General features: G+C 53.9%; 1 protein-coding gene across 1 annotated transcript in view; it reads right to left on the bottom strand.

Moving 5' to 3' along the window:
- Positions 1–16,881, bottom strand: part of EFCAB8 (EF-hand calcium binding domain 8) — a 44,201-nt gene that overhangs the window by 16,410 nt on the left and 10,910 nt on the right. Inside the window, 13 exon segments of the mRNA XM_074347899.1 lie at positions 202–406; positions 1,188–1,258; positions 2,401–2,628; positions 3,699–3,812; positions 5,110–5,216; positions 5,219–5,246; positions 6,611–6,762; positions 7,097–7,164; positions 10,752–10,882; positions 11,534–11,601; positions 13,434–13,558; positions 14,093–14,177; positions 14,367–14,472. Of these exon segments, the coding sequence (XP_074204000.1) occupies positions 202–406; positions 1,188–1,258; positions 2,401–2,628; positions 3,699–3,812; positions 5,110–5,216; positions 5,219–5,246; positions 6,611–6,762; positions 7,097–7,164; positions 10,752–10,882; positions 11,534–11,601; positions 13,434–13,558; positions 14,093–14,177; positions 14,367–14,472 (1,488 nt within the window).

Genomic DNA, 16,881 nt, shown 5'->3' with positions numbered 1-16,881 from the left:
GTGCCTCAGTTTCCTCATCTGTCAAATGGGGATAATTATAAAAACTACCACCCACCTACCTAGCTTCCAACCTCCTCCAGAACAAGTCACCACCATCCCCTCTACTTCCTGGGGTACACCCTCCCCCACCCCGCAAGCCCCATGATTCTGGCCCACAGCTCAGAGGGAAGTAAGAGGGGAGCGTGTTCCTGTCGACCGTACCCTCTTGGGCAGCAAGGGCAAGGGGCTCTGAGAGGCACTGAAATTGAGAACGGGCTTGAACATGCTGGTGTTCCAGAAGAGGATGTCGCCGTTGTAGGAGGAGGTCCCGAGGAACTGGTTATGGTACTTGGCCATGCTCAGGACATCCTCTGTGTGGAAGGTCTGCCAGTGGTAGCACAAGAGCACCAGCTTGGTCTTGTGGAACCTGCACACAGGCCCAGAGGCAGGAGGGCTGAGTGTTCAGCCTCAGTGGTCTCCTGGGAGAGCATCCTCTAGGACTCAGAGCACTGACTCAGAGGACACCTCCGGGGACATGTTGGAGCAGGACTGAAGCTCTGCCCTGCTGACCTCATTTACTAAGCACCTACTACCTGCCTATTCTAAAGGCTCTGTCCTAGGGGCTTTACATACACTACTCTTACAGATTTGCCCCATTCAGGCACCTGAGTAAGGATTCAGGTTTAAAGAAGGGGAAACAATGGCCCTAGAAAGTCCCTTTGAAGGGAGAGGGCCCCTCTTGTCCAGAGCCCTTCACTGCTTCACTGAGACCCCTCCTGCTCGCTCTTCAGATCCCACTCCACCCATGACATCCTCAGATGAGCCTTTCCTGATGGCCTCTGAGACCCGATCAGAGTTCTGTCCCCTCACCATAGAAACCTGTACTGTTTTATTTTCATGGCACCCAAAAGACTATCATTATAAACCATTATAAATTATATTATTTGATTAGTATCTGCCTTCCCCTAGGAGCTCCAGGAGGATGGCGACTCCATCATTCTTGTTTATACCCGATCCCTAGAACCTATCAGCCTCATGGAGTGATGAATGGATGGACAGATGAACGCCTGAAGCAATGAACATCACCCACCACTAATTTTCTGCCTGGTGTTCTAACCAGCAGCAAAGCTAGGACTGGAGGAATCCACCTGAAGTGAAGAGAGAACAGTCGGCTGCCCTACCTCCCCCTGTGCACCCTGGCTACTCACATGAAATAAGTGATTCTCTTACTCCATCCGGTCACATAGAACACTTTGTTCATACGGACAATCCCACTGATCTGTTGAGGATGAAAGAAAACAGAACTCTAAGGTACCTCAGAGAAAGTGGCTCCAGGCCCCAAATGTCTTCCTAATCGTACCATGCAAGGAGTCAAAACTCTCCATGATGACAAGGCTCCCCTAGAGGTGGTACTGCCATCTATTTTCCAGAGTGCCCTCACATCCCATTGTCTGTTTGATGGACTTGGAGGAGGCAGACAGGGTAGGTAACCAGGTCCATCTTACAGGCGGAGAGCAGGGAAATGGACAAATGACTAAGCTAAGGTCAAATAACTAAGTGACAGAATCTGGACCAGTCCTATAATCCCTGGCCTCTTGGCCAAGTGCTCCTTCTGAGTCGGCTAAAGGACTGTGCCACAGGGGTTAGTAATGGGCTCAAGTCCCAAAGTGGGACTGCTGGCTGGCTTTGGACTTTGCCACACCCACAGACTGTCCCTATAAGCCTGTCAGGCATTTCTCAAATGGGGTGAGCACGGGGGCTCTGAATCCCCTGCCCCACTGCTAGAAATGCCATCCCAAGCTCTAACGTGTAGGTAAGAAGTGCTAGCATGCTAAAAGAGCAAGAGGAGCTAACGTCTGTGAAATGCCTACTAAGGACAGGCACCGATCGGCAAGACCAACTCCATGTTGATGACTGGCTGCCATCTCAAGCCAAGCTGACCGCAAGCCACAACTTCCGCCTTTAGTTAAAGCCCCTTCTGCCAGTAAAACCCTCCCTGGACCTGAGTGAGAACTACTGGTGGGAGCAATCATCTGACACGCCCCTCTCTCTTTCAGACACATCCCCCTTACTTTCAGCATCCCTCATTTGCATAAGAACCCACCAATCAGCTCCTCCCCCCATGCATAAATAACCAAGCCTGTATGCAGAAAGCAGGCTCCAGTCTAACTGGAGACTCCCTCTGCAGGTTTCTCGCAATAAACCTGACTCTGCTGTTGAGCTGTCTCTGATCCTTTCTCTCTGATTCAAACAGGCACTGTTACCTATCTTCATCTTATGCACGAGGACACAAAGGCTCAGGGAGGCATGAAGCCAGGCAGACTACATGTACAGACTTTCGGGGAGGCATGAAAAATAGTGCACCCCAGGGTTCTGGGAGCTGTGAGGGACCCCTGGCCCCAGCTGATGGACCAGACTGACCTCCATCTGGTCCGGGTTGGGGAAGGTCAACAGGCATTCACCAACACTGTAGTTCCACATCTTAATGGTGCCATCCCGCAGACCCATGAGCAGGCACCCCTCTGACTCATCCAGGGACATGGCAGTCAGCTCCACATGCTGGTCATCAGTCACAGAGAACTCCATCATCCTCCTGCCTGTCACGACCTCCCACACACTCACCATGCCGCTCAGGCAGCCGCTCACCACCTGTGAGCGAGCACACAGCTGGGGCTTCTCCCAAGGGCAGCCTCCACCTGCTGTGATGGAGGCTAGCCCAGCCCCGGCTCCGTGCACTGAGGAGAGAGATGTTCAGGGTCCTCTGGTGGCGGGATAAGCCACTCTTAAAAACAGGCCTTCCTCTGCTCTGGGGCACAGGGTGGTGCAAACTGGCATAGTTCTTTTAGAAGGAACCAGTTTGGTGAAATCCTCTTTAATTCAGAAACAAAATTTATCAGAATCTACCCAGAGAAAGTAATCTCTAATTCAGAAAAGACTTTTACTGAAAAGTCATGAATCATGGAGGGAAGAAAAACCAGTAAGAGATACACTAACTACCCCTTAAGTAGGGAAGTGCTGAGAGGAAAGGTAGGTCACTCCACCAAAGGCAACATTTTGCAGCCATTACAACTGTTACAATGTGACAGTTGCAGGTGGGGCTGTTTCAGACCAACCTTCCTGCTGAGGAAGGGGGATTTTTTTTTTTAAACTGTTTGAAGGCATTGAAGAACCCTAAGGTATGAGGGCGTGTGGCACCACGAGCCAAAATTAGAGGGAAGTTGGAGAGGTGAGCTCTGGCCTCATGCAGCCCAAGGCCACCGCTGTACCAGACACAGCCTGTCCTGCCCAGAGCCTGGGCCAGAAAAGGTGTTTCCATAGGAGTGGTCAGAGGGCCCAAGAGCCCTTTCTGTTCCCACACTTCAGAAACCCAGAAACCGTGTGCCCAGTTTCCCTGCCCAACACAGAGACCTCTACTCCAGCACCCACCCTGGGAACCTCGCAGGGCAGTCCACGCCTCATGTTCCATCCCACACTGTGCAAAGAACTGCCCCGAGGCAGCAGTCCCGGGCATGCAGGCTCAGAGGAGTTTGATGACCCGTTGACCACGTGGTGGAGCTCCCATCTCACCTGGGGTCAAGCCCTCTGCCGGGCTGCTGCTGGTCCGCCTCCCGCCGCCCACACCTCCCTCCACGCTGCTCTGTGCCACCCTGGCCCTGTGCTCGCTGCCCCACATCATGGGGCACTCCTGCCGGCCCCAGAGACAGCTGTAGCCCACTCACCTGCTTGAAAACCTTGCTGTATAGGATGGCGCACAGGGGTGCACTGTACATCGTGATCTTCTCCTCTGGTCCCCCAGGCCCCTGGGTCTCTAAGTATCCTTTTAGGATGCCAATCTGCAGGTAAGGAGAGGGGCAGACAGCCAGGGTCAGAAGGGCCCTGCCCTCAGTGACTGGCCCCAGGAAGAAACTTCCGGTAAACTAAGACATCAAGACATCCTCAGCTGCACTGCACACAGGCCTGCTCATGCCTCTTGCCCCTACTTTGTGGCCCCCACTTCCTGAGATCAGGGCTCCCAAGCCCCAGTGTTCCTACAACCCGGAAGTCCAAGTCCAAGGTCCCTCTTATAACTTCTGAAAAGCATGAGGCCTCAATCTTGTGTCCATGAAGCACCCAGCACACATCTCCATCATAATACAGAGCAGTTTCTACTAAATTTGTTCTTCTATCCAATAGGTTCCTCAAAGGATGGGACAGTGTCTAATATATTCTCTGCTCCTGAGAAAGAGCAGAGAGTTGACAATGTTTGATGATCTGAAATGAACTTCAAAAGTCTATTTAATTCAACAAATGCTGGCAGCCAGTCTGGCACTCAGCAGAGATGAAGGGACCCACCAACTCCCATCTGAATAAACCTGCTGTCTGGGAGAGCCAGCCAACGGCACAAGGCCAGAATATGTGTCCCCTGCCAGGATGGCCTGGCCAACAGAGGGTAGGAGGCCTCAGTAGGGCCACCACTTCCTCTCAACCACAAGCAACACCCTGGTCTCCCTTTCTAGACAAGCCTCCCCATCCACTGGCTGCTGATCGTCCTTACAGCTCCCTAAGCTCCCGTCTTGTCACAGGCCCCACTGCCACCCTGGACAGTCCACCCCTTGTGCCTCCCCCAAGCCGTCCCATCCTCTGGGGTCAGGAAAGACCTCATATGGGCACCAGCTAAGTCTTGGTTCACAGTCTTCACACCAGGTCTCTCCAGGCTCTCTCTTTCAGAGGGGCTGCTGGGGTGTGGGCCCTGCCTTCCTGGGGTTCATGATTTGGCAGGAAAGACAGACATGTAACCATGACAGGGCAGAGTAACAAGGGCCATGACTGAGGGGAGGCATGGGAGCTTGGATCAGGGGGCTTCTAACCCAGCCTGGGGGTCAAGGTGGGCTTCCAGGAGGAGCGTCCGGAGGCCGCATAGGTCAGGAGAAGAGCGCAGAGAGCAGGGTAGAGGGTGACTGCTGGGGCCTAGAAATGTTCCTCCAGGAAATCCCAAAAGACAGAAGCTTCAGGGACGAGGACACAGAGTCTAGCAGCTTTGTCCTCATGGCACAAAGCGCAGTCTCAGGGGGACAGGATGTGGCCATCCCTTGGCGTTTCTCAGGGCTTCGGGCCCGGCCACAGTGCCCCACCCCTCTGCCCAGCACTCACCGAGTAGGTGCTGCAGATGAGGCTGTTGTCATCCCTGTGGAAGTAGGCGCTGGTGATGCGGCAGTGTCCCAGGGCAAACAGCTTCCCACAGAAGGACTGGAGGCTTCGTAGTCCTGCATGTCCCACACGCGAATATTCTAGGGGTGGGAAGCAGGCAAAGGGGCCAAGAGTGGGTCCTCAGGGATGCAGCTGGCACCTGAGGCCGGGGCACACAGGGAAAGCACTTCCAACGTACCCCCAGAGACACTGTGCCTATGCTCATATGAGGAAACCGAGGCCCGGCTCCACCCCCAGCCTCCCCTAGGGCCTCCACCCTGCTCAACAGCTGAGGACGAAGCCCACACACGGCAGCACATGCCCCTGCAGACCCTCACTAGTTCCCACCCCAGCCTTCCTGAAGTACAGCCAGGTGGGCACAGAGAAAGCTGCCAACATAGTTGTCCAAAAGTCCCTCCTGTTCCCCTCAAGTTCCTCTCAGGTTGAGGAATTGTCCCCAGAGAGGCCCCACAGAAGTCCCCCAGGTCACCCATCACTCAGCATCATGGACAGAAAGCTGGACATGGTATGAACTTAGAGTCTACCAGATTCCAGCCCACATCCTGCCTCTGACATTGCTGTCTGTGAGGGTTGGGACAAGTCTGTTTCTGTTCCTTCCACCTCTCCAGCCTTGGATCCTTCATCAGAGGCGATGATACCCAACTTCCAGGGCTAACAGGATAATTCCAGACAATAGCAAGTGTGGAGATGTGTTGGGGAGTGTGACCTGGTGACCCAAAGGCCCTGCCAGCTCCTGGTCTACTGAGTACCAGAAGACACAAACCTGTCCCCAAAGGAGGGCTAGAATAGTTGGCCTGCATCCCCCAGCAGATGGGGTGAGCCTCTGAACCCATAGCTCAGAGCAGCACAGTAATGGGTTTGAGCAGGGGAGCCCCCAGACATTTGAAGGTCCAGTCCGGCCCTGATAGCCAGGGCAGCCATGAGAGGGTCCCTGGGAGAGCTGCGAGGAGCAAATTTGGACCTGCGGGGAAGGGAAAGGCAGGGGAATGGCTCACATGTTGTACACCTACTATGTGCCAGACAAGCACTGCCCTTGCACCACCAGCTCTCCTCTAAGCCACTCGACACCCATTCTCTGGACAAGGAGATTGAGACCCAGAAAGGGAAGGGCCCTGACCAGAACCACAAAGTAAGAAGCCAGGCTGGGCTCCATGGGAAGCCCACTCTGGTGGCTGCTCAGAACTAGGCTCAGACCTCTGCTGGGTGTGGTCAGAGACCCGTAGCCCCTCATGGTGGTGCCACCTAGGATGCATCCCTCTAGGCCTCAGGCCAGCAGTGGGCCCAGGGGCAGGGAGGTCACACCATTGCCCTGGGCCTCAGGCTCCCACCACCTGCCCGCCCCGCGGCTGGCTGAGCTAGCTTGTTATCCCAGCTTCGTCGGGGAACGGGAATGCGGGGTGGGGTGGGGGGAGAGCAGTAGGGCCGAGCTCTCCGAGGGTGACACCTTGTCCTTGGAGGTGCTGAAGAGGGTGCTGCTGCTCTTGCTGCTCACGAGGATGTGCGTCACCAAGGTCTTATGCCCCTTCATCAGCCACACAGGCTTTTTCGAGAAGAAGGGATTCCACAGGTGGATGAGGGGGTCATAAAACCCAGTCACTGGAGTCGAAAAATGGGTATCAGCCACCGGGGGCCTACACGGGGACCCTGCCCTGGGGCCAGGCCTTGGGTCCCAGCCAGGCTCGGCAGAAGAGGGGCGTTGCTGCGATCCATGCCTCTGCCCTTCCCACAGCTTCCACCACCATGCCAAGCTAGCCCATGTCACCACCCCAGGTGCCCATGAGCAGGGACCAGAGCAGCCAGAGAGGACGCGGGACAGAGGCTGGACGCTGCAGGGCCTCCTCCTCAGCTCTGATGCTCTCCACACCCCCCAGCTGCCCTCACCCTAGTTTTGTCAGACCAGCAGCCTCTGCATGATATGAGGTTTACTTACCCAGGATGTTCTTTTCTGGGCAGTAATCAAAGCAAAGAATCCCTTTTCTTAAATTCAGCACTGAAAACCTACGACAGCAAAGGGGGAAGGCTGTGAGCAGAGGCCTCAGGGAGCCTCTGAGCTTGGGATGCGGAGGAGCTGGAGGCAGGGCCGCTGCGAGGCCAGGGAGAAGTCACTACCTCTCCACCCAAGGAGAGGAGCAGCCCAGGGAAATCCAGCCCTGGGCTCACCCTGCAGACGAGGCAGGGCTGAGCACTGTAGGCAGAGCAGCAGCCCCCACCACTTCTGAAACCAGCAGTGCAGAGGAAACACCTGTCTCCCGCTGTAGCAACTCCTACAGCTGAACGGTTTTGCTTCTTCCAAGGGCAAACTTAACTCGATCTTCACCGCAGCTATACTGGGACAGTCCTACCCATGACACCAACCACAAGGTTGGGGAGGGGGGCAAAGGCTAGGGGAAGAAAACAAAGTCTCTGGGTGCCATGTCCCTGCCACCTGCTGGTCGCTGTGCTAAGTGTTGTCTCGAGAGTCACCTGGACCCCTCACACAACCCTGAAGACTGAAATCAGCCTTGGGCCACAATGAGGATATGGGAGTTAAGGAGCTTGCCCAAGGTCACATGGCTGGCAAGGTGAGGGGTTCAGGATTCAGACCCAGGGTGGGCATGGCAGGAAGAGGCAGGAGGCTCAGGAACCAGAGCTCTAGGAAAGGAAGAGGTGCAGCAGGGCCCGGTGGGGCTCAGGAGGCTTGGTGACCCAGGGGTTCCAAGAAGTTCAGCCCTGGAGGTCAGCCCTGGAAGCTCCGTGCCTTTGCACAGGCTGTTCCCTCACGTCTACACATCCTGCCTTTTCAGCTCCTCCTATTCAAACTGCCTTCAAAACTCAACAAAGGTCCCCCATTGTAGGGCACCCTGGCCCTCTAACATAGACTGTCCTCCACCGAACTTGCCCTTGACCTGCTCCTCTGCCGCTCCCATGGGCCTAAGCCAGTTGCCTGGTTGTCATCCTGGAGGCTCCCTCTCCTGCACTCCCATTATTCAGGTGGGCTCCACATCCTCTTTACCCACGTCCCACACAGCCTTGGCCTCTACTTGGTTCAGAACCCTTTCATTTCTGTATTGGCCTCCTGGGGGGCTCTCAATCTCCAGCCCCCTCCCACTTCCCTGTGCTCCCTACTCCACAACCAGAGGGATTCATCTAAAAATCAAATCTTCAAGAACAACATATCAAATACACATATCATCAAACCAGATATGTCTCTGTCGTCCATGCATATATGTGCAGAGAAATATTCTAGAAGAATGGTCACAAAACAGTGCTAGAAATTATTTCAGGCTGAGTCACCCATTTATTCAGCAAAAATTTCCTGGCTCCTACGCCCTTCCAGGATGACCAGACGCATAGATATGATGCCTCTGCCTTCCCTGGGGCTTTCCTTCTAGAGGAAAATGGCATGAGCAAGTAAAGGAACAGAGAGCTGGGGGTGGACATGTACACATCATGGTGAGTCCGGCAGGGGAATAAACTTTAAGTGGCTTTGACAGGACGGCTGAAGGAGACCAGGTCTGCAGGCGGCTGCTGTGCAGAGAAGGGACTGGAAGGTCAGAGGGGACACAGGGAAGAAGTCCACAAGGCCACAGCAAGCAATTCAGGTGGGAAACGACAGTGGCTTCAACTAGGTGGTTGTGGCAGGAGTGAGAGGGGAGGAGGGAAGCAGGGGAGATGCTGTGGGTTGGTCCACATGCTCAACACAGGCTCCCTCCACCTCCACCCCGGCTTCTTCTCCATCAGAGTCACTGCTGGCTCGGAGCAGGAAGCCAGACCCTGAGACCCACATTGCCTTGGAGGCTGAGGCCAACTCCAGAGGCCGTCTGGGTTGGCAGGGCTGGGCCCCAAGAGGTCTGCACAGGAGACCAGCTGGCGGTCAATGGTGCCACCCGCTGGCCAGTGTGTGCACTGCCGTCAGACAAGAAGGAAGAGGGTGCGTGTGCATGTGTAAAAATATATTCTCCAATCCATCCCCAAAATGTATCTCAAATCCCCCCATGTCCACTCCACTGGCTGACTCCAGGCCACCATCACATGTAGCCTGAATTATTACAATAGTGTTCTCACTGGTGTCCCCATCTCCCCTCCTGCCCACATACAAACATTCTGTTTGCAACAGAGCAGTCAGAAGGATGCTCCTATGTCAGACCGCACCATTTCCTCTGCTCAAAACCATCCTAGAATTGTGTCTATATCTGATTGCAAATAATTGTAAGAACATTCTTCTGAGACACTTGGGGAAAGATTAACCTGAACCGGGTACTTATGATATTAAAGCATTATACTATTTTCTCTACATTTGCGTGTGTTTGAAATTTTCCATGATAAAAATGTTTTAAAAGCAGGCAGAGAGGAGCAAAGCAAAGGCCTGGGGACAGGAACACGCCTGAGGCACAAGAGGGCCAGTGTGGCTGGAGTGGGAAGGTGGCAGGGCCAGACAGTGGAGGCCCTCATGGCCAGGATGAGGTCATCCCGTGACATCCTCCTGCTGTGGAGACCCAATAAAACAAGAAGTTGAATGAAACACATCACAGACATGAGGTGATACTCCCACCAAATAGAGAGACGGTCCTCAGCAAACCAGCTCCAAGCAAAATTCCACCACACTGCCCTACTCAAAGCATGAAAGTCAAGACAGAAATTCACACCACCTCAGGCAGATGCTCCTCTCCTTGCACCTGCAGCTCATTCTTGGACTTGGAGGTTGGATAGGGGACGGGGTGGGGTTTACAGGATTCCAGTTTTATATATGATGTTTTGATTTTTTATAAGGACAATGTATGTATGTATATTTGTGTGACTAAACGCTGAATTTAAAAAATAAAAAAAGAAGAGGCAAAGATTCACTCTGGGGTAGAGGAATACTAGGATGAAGGATATAGATTAGAATCATCTCCAAAAAATGCGTGTGGCCAACTGTTGAATACATACCAGGTACAGCGCTCACTTAAGTAAGCCTCGTGGTAAGTGAAGTAAGGGCTGTTTTCACGCCCTTTTACAGACGAAGAGACTGAGGTTCACAGATGTGAAGAAACTCGCATTCATTCCTTTGTCCAGAAAACATTTTTCTGTCTAGTTACATGGTGTGCCAGCTTCTGTGCTGAGTTTTGTGCATAAATTGGTGGATAAAAGAGGCTACCGATATTTTTGTTGCTGGTGGCAACACTAGAATGATGATTAAAACCAGACTTCATAAAAGTTTTCATCACGGGAAGAAAAGATGTGTAACTGTGGGTGGCAATGAATGTTAACTTGACTTATTGTGATGTCTTCAAATATATAAAAATAGCAAATCGTAAACCTGAAACTAATATATTATACATCAGTTTTCAAAACTGACAATCTCAGTTTAAAAAAAAAACTCCAGAGCCCACATTCTAACCGCCACACCCCACTGTTGGCCCTTAGGACAAGCAGTGCTTCCTTGGACCCTGTGTGATCCACAGGACACGGTACTGCCCGTGGGAGATGCCACTGTCCCAGAGGCAGGCCCACTCTTTGCAGGGACAGCCACATGTGGCTGAAGTGAAGCCTGACTCTTGGAGTGACTGTCACTGCCCACCCCCTCCCAGCCCCCTGACCTCAGCCTGGAGAGAGGTGCTCCTTACCTGAGGCTCTCTGGGGCTTTGGACGGCAATATTTTCAGCACCAGAGAGGACTTGCTGATGGCTGAACAGGAGGCCACCAGGTTCAGCTGGGGGATGAACTTGACCCGTTGACACCAGTTGGGGTGGAGAGCCTGGGAAGAGAGCAGTGGTGGTGGGAGACCCAACTCAAGGATAGTCATCCAGGCCCAGCCCCCAGAACGTGGCAGGTGCTGGGGGGAGGGACCAGGAGATCACCGAGTCTAGCGCCCTTTCAGTGATCACAGCTCTGACAAAGTGATCCAGCTCGCGGTCCTAGCCCAGGTCATGTGACCAGGGGTGTGTGGCCATCACTTGTGAATGGAGCAGGTTAAAAAGCACTGAAGTCTACTGTCATGTGAATTTATTTGTAAGTTAGTGGTGAGCATTTGAGATTTTGTTCAAACAGGAGAGCTCCTGGGGGATTCTGAGTAAAGTGCCATGGCTGGGCGTCTAGCTCATGATTCCTAAAGCTGCTGAATGGGGAAAGGATGTGGGGAAACCGCAGCTGCCCAGGAGAGGTGGTGTCTGAGCAATGATGGCAGTGAGAGAGATCAGCCGTGCCTGGGATGCTATGGATTCAGCAGAAAGAGCGGCCAGGATCCAACAGCTGCCTCCATCCTGTTCCCAGAGACCAAGCCCCAAGGCCTCAGACTGAACCCAGGGGGCAGATCCACCCCCTGCATTTATTTCTGAGTGATGCTTGTATATAGCTAATTACCATGCTAACAGCTAAGGGAAGATTCCACTCACCTTCAGCCGATAACCCGATAACTTCTATGCATAGGGGACTTCTCATGCAAGAGCTTCTGCGTGGAAACGTTGGTCCAGTGATCTGACAGGGGAGAAAACCAAGGCCTACGTCACCAGCTCTCCTTGTTTGCCAGACAAGCAAAACCTCAGAAGACCCCTTGGGTTGGTTTGCAACTCCCATATGTCTCAAAAGGCTTTTTCCCTCAAGCCTCACTGTGTCCTGGTGAGTTCAGTGAGGTGAACTCAGCACCCAGAAAACAGACCCAGTGGACACTGCTGCCCGGAGTCCCCCTGCTGGCTCCTGGCAGAGCTGGAACCAGGTTTCAGGGCTCCTCACCCTCCCCAGCTGTTGATCTCCATTAGAAAGCTCTGACTTTGCTGGAGTGGAGAATGAACTGAGATCCTAGGATCTATTGATTCTGAAAATAATCATTTGGGAGTCGGCCATCACGCTTCAAACTACATGCCTCCTTGTCCAGCAAACACAAGTTCCAAGAAGTTGCCTGCATGTGCCATCCAGCAAGCGTGTCTGGAGCAAGCACACGAAGCACGGCCCTGCCCTCCTACTTTCCTCTCCTTCCACCTTATAGCAAAGCCATGAACAGAATGTGCCCATCCCCATTTGTATAAGGGAACTGAGGCACAGAGAGGTTAAGCGACTGGCTCCAGGTCACACAGAGCTGGTCTGTCCAGCCTCTCCCAAGTCAACATGCAGCTGGGCCCCCTTCCTATTTGACCCCCAGATAGCACATGGCACGGAAGGACTCCTGTCTGACCACTCCAATGTCATCTGCCACACACCTTCCGATTTCCTGTCCACCACTCGGCCCAAAGATCACCACAACCTCCTGTGCCAATTCCCAGGGTGGCATAGAGTCACCAAGGTGGGCTGGGTCAGGGCAGGGCGGGCACCAAGGGCAGAGGCTGATGAGGCAGAACACAGCGTGGTGCTGGCCCACTCCTGCATCCAGAACTGCATCCATCTTCTGTTTGGCCAGTGGGGGATGCTGCCCCAACAACCTGGGCAGGAGTTATCACCGAGGCCAGGGAGCTCCCTGGAAAGTGTCCTGCTCAGAAACCGACTAGAAGCCCAAGGGGCCGCCTGGTGTCCTGGATGGAAGGGACCCGGTGTCCCTGGGGCTGGAGCCCCGGCCCCCTCTAGATGGACGTGGAGCAGCTTGGAGGCCCGACACCGTGTTGAAGGCTCGAACCTGGTCAGGGTCCAGTTCAGATGAGCTCCCAACAGTCCCAGCTCCGAACCCTCGGGATCTAGTGCCCTTCAGGAGAGCGGCCTCAGACAGCATCCTCCAGCATTTAGTCCACTTGGGATACAGCCCAGCAAGTGGTTAAACTGCAGGCTCTGGGGCAGACTGCCTGCCTCTGATCTCAGCTACCACTGTGGGGCCTGTGCAAGCGCTTCACCCCCTAAACTCCAGCTCCTGCTCCCTTAATGGGCTGTGACAACAGCCGCTCCCTCAGCTTGCGTGGAGCGGGGCTTTCCTCCAGGCTCTGCAGAGCCCACGTTTGGGGCAGCCTCTTAGCCCCACCCCACCTACCCATAGGCAGCTCCCAGCCAGGAAGAGCAGAATCCTCCTCACACCATGGAGGAAGCCAGGGCCATCTCCCCAAGACCCAGCAGGGTCACACAGCTGCCATGGGTTCTTTCTTCCTGGGATGAGGAAGGTCCTGAAGCCCTCCCACCCCTACACCAGCTCTCACATGCACAGCTTCCCACCTTCAGAGAGACTACCTACCCTTCCTGTGTCCTGCTGTCACCCCATCACCCCATCTCCCACTGGTGGCCCTGAGCTGGGCACGTGGGTGACTTCCCAGAGGCTCTTGAGCATGGAGGCAAGGAGTAGGAAGAGCACCGCCGGGCAAGACGATCCCCCCAAACTTTCACATCTTCACTGCCTCATTTGGAGGTCCTGGGGAGGATTCGGGGGTTGAACAGCCCATTGGTCACATCGTCGGAGGTGAAGACAATGACATTGCCTTTGGTGTCCCTATAGCAGAACACAGCTCTGTGGTAGTCAGACCTGGAAAAGGGGGAGGCAGAAGAGGCTGTGAAGCCAGCTGGGCACATCCAGCTGCAGCCCTCCACCCCTCCTCGGATTCCAACAGCCTTTCTCCACCTTGGGAGTGAGGGTAGTTCCCACACACCTTTCCAGCCTTGCCCTCAACAGCTGACAAACATGGGCCCAGCCACCCTGATCCAGACCATTGGTGAATCAGGTCCAAGATAAATCAGTAATTTATCTTAAACCAAAATAAATGAATTCCTGGTCCTCCAGCTGCTCTTTGTCAAGTCACCCTACTGATGGACTATGACATCCCCAGAGCCTTCAGCCACAGCAGGACAGGCCTTGGCAAATCAGATGGCTGACTTGGTGGGGGAGGGAGAGGAAGAGGAGTCGATGAGTCTGAGGTCTGAGTGACCATGAAAGGGGAAGCAGCTTGGGGGAAGAGAACACAGGCACACAGGTGGGAATCTTTCCAGGGCTGCTTCCACAGGCCCCTCCAAGTGGTGGAGCTGCTGCCAAGACTGTGCACTGGTCTCCCAGGGAACTCACCAGTAATCCATGGTCAGGACGCAGCTGTCCAGATCAATGAAGGTGAAGGCCCAGACACATCTATGGTTACTGCTATCAAAGAACTCTGGGAAAGAAACAGAGGAAGGCATGCTTGGAACCAAAGCCTATGTCCCAGGCCTTGGGGGTCTCCACCTAGCAATGATCCCAGGGGACTCTAATCCACGCTCTCAGTTGGCTAGGTGACAGACCTCTCCAAGTGCAAATGCACGGTTCTAGTGGCCAGGAGCAGGCCTGGGGAGCTGTGGGGACTCACTTATCTTCTGGTCAGTTGACACGATCGCAACCAGGTTCATGTTGTGGAGACACACCATGTCGATGACCCACATCTGCTGGCTGTGGAGTGGCTGGATCTGGTAAAGCTGCCAGAGGCAGGGCAGAGGAGACCTGGGCTGGGGAAACTTGCCTAGGAGAGCACGCCAGGAACGCAGTGTCCCGTGAACCCTCTCCTGCCACCGAGGCCCCGGAGTCAGGCACACACCTGCTGTGGAACCCAGAGCTACCATCCACTACTAACGGTGGGGCCTTGGGTAAATTCCCTAACTTCTCTGAGTCTCAGTTTCCACGTCTGTAAAATGGACTTAAAGAGCACCCATCCTCACAATCCCCTTTCAGAGCTATTTGAGAAGCTCATCAAAGTTTTAAACGTGCATCGTTTGTGATCCCAGGATCCATTTCCAAGAGGCTCCCATGACTGCGCCCACGTGTACTCACAGAGACGTGTAAGTGGGAGTGGGTGCTGCTGCCCAGCTCTGACAGCAACAGGCCAGACACTGCCCGGAAACACGCCTCACAGAAACCCACACCACCAACCACTGCCCAGACGCTAAGAACAAGGGAGCTGTGTATGTACAATACAGAATAGTGGCCAAAATCTGTTATTAAGTGAAAAAGCAAGGTGAAAGCAGCATTATAACGTGATACCAGTTGTGTATTTAAAAAGGAAGTAGGGTGAATGTACAGGCGATTCCTCCCCAAACTGGTCACAGCAGTTGCCTCCAGCGAGAGGAATTAGGGTCTAAGAGAAGGAAACTGACTTTTCCACAGTCTGCCCCCTACGCCTGAATCTTTTTTCTGATTTTTATTGAAATATAATTGACATTTAACATTGGTATTAGGTGTCTTTGTTTTGTCTGAATTTTGTTTACCATCTGCCAGTGTCACCTGGCCAGAGTGGCTTATTAACGAGAAAGCATCCTGCCGGGTTGTGAGGAATGGATGGAACTGGGGACAATAAAGCCTCTGGTGTGCTGCCCGGCTTTGGGATGGGCTGGATGGGTGCCTCCCACCCTGGTTGGTGCCAGCCTCAGTAACCCTTATGCAGACAGGATTTGAGCTGGCACTCCAGGCAGAGGACACCATGAGCAAAGGCAGATCAGCAGAAATGAGCTGCTATGTCCAAGGAAAAGAGGAGGCCAGCCCGACAGGCTTGGGTTGGAGAGCATGGGCTGTGGGTGAGGGGCGCCAGCTACGGAACTTGTATTTTACTCCCCAAATAACGCTACAGGCTCTGAACTCTTTCATCAGAACCCAGAGCACCAAGAGCAGAGGCCTGGGCTAACAGCTGGGGCAGTGAGGACAATGGACCAGGGACCCTCGAGGACCCTCTCTGGCCCAGGGCTGGGGGTCTAATGCACACACAATGGAGATGATGGTAATGGCCATCACCCCTCCCTACCCATGCTCAGAGAAACTGAGAGGGCATCTCAGAGACTTGCCCAAGGTTGCACAGCTAGTAAGTGAAGCCCAGCCCCTGCCCCAGACTCCAGGGCTTTCCATCTGCACCACCGTGGACATACAGTTGGTGTTCAAGACGGTACTTGGTGGCTCACTCTTCCCAACCTACTTGCCAAAGCAGCCCCTCAAGGAAGCATGCCCAGCTCTGCTCAGCCTTTCAGGGAGCCTCCCTCTGCCCTCTTCAGCCATCCCAGACTTTGGCCCTCAGGGGCATTGGTGACCATAATAGCCACGACCAGAAGCTCAGGCTATAATGTGAACCCCCTCCCCCAATAAACACACAAAAGAAAGTGAAATGTGCCAGAAACCCCAGCCTCAAGAGCACAAGTATGAATCCACGTTGGTCCTAGACTACAAAGTGCACCCTAGAGAGTCGCTGGAACTCCACCAACCTAGTTCCCTCCCTTGGCAACTTGGGGGAACCATCCAGAATCCTCCTGCCCCAGGGCTGACCCCCAGTGCAACCAGGAAATGCTCGGTAGTCACACAGCACACTCACTCAGCCTTCCCTGTGGAGCTGTGCCTCCCTCGTCTGCGGGAGGATTCTGGACTGGCCTGGCAACACCAAGTACACAGTGGGTTCTCCTGAGTGTTTTATCATTTACCACACTTGGCCAGGGGCTGAGGCACAAAGACAATGGTGATGTCAGCTTATGTTTCTCAGGTGTGTGCTGCTGCCCTGACCTGCTCCAAGCACCAGACATGGATTATGCCATTAAGTGCTCCCAACAGCCCTGCGAGGGGTACTGTTACCAACCCCATTTGACAGATGAGGAAACTGATGCTCAGAGTGATACAGTTACTTTCCGGGGAGCTAGAAGGTGGTGCAGCCAGGGTTCTACGCCTGGTAGTTGGGCTCCAGAGCCCATGCTCACAACCACTGTGACTTCTTCCCAGGTCCAAGGGAAGGATCTGAACCAGCAGGACTTGGTGATGGAGTGGGTGTGACGGGGAAAGGAAAGAAGGTTGATCTCTAGCAGGGAACGTTGGTAGATGGTGATGCCATTCACTGACATGGGGCACCAGAGACGTAA

This window comes from Camelus bactrianus, chromosome 19 (genome assembly GCF_048773025.1).
Source record: "Camelus bactrianus isolate YW-2024 breed Bactrian camel chromosome 19, ASM4877302v1, whole genome shotgun sequence".
Taxonomy (NCBI): domain Eukaryota; kingdom Metazoa; phylum Chordata; class Mammalia; order Artiodactyla; family Camelidae; genus Camelus; species Camelus bactrianus.
This window is presented reverse-complemented; position numbering and strand designations above follow the sequence as displayed.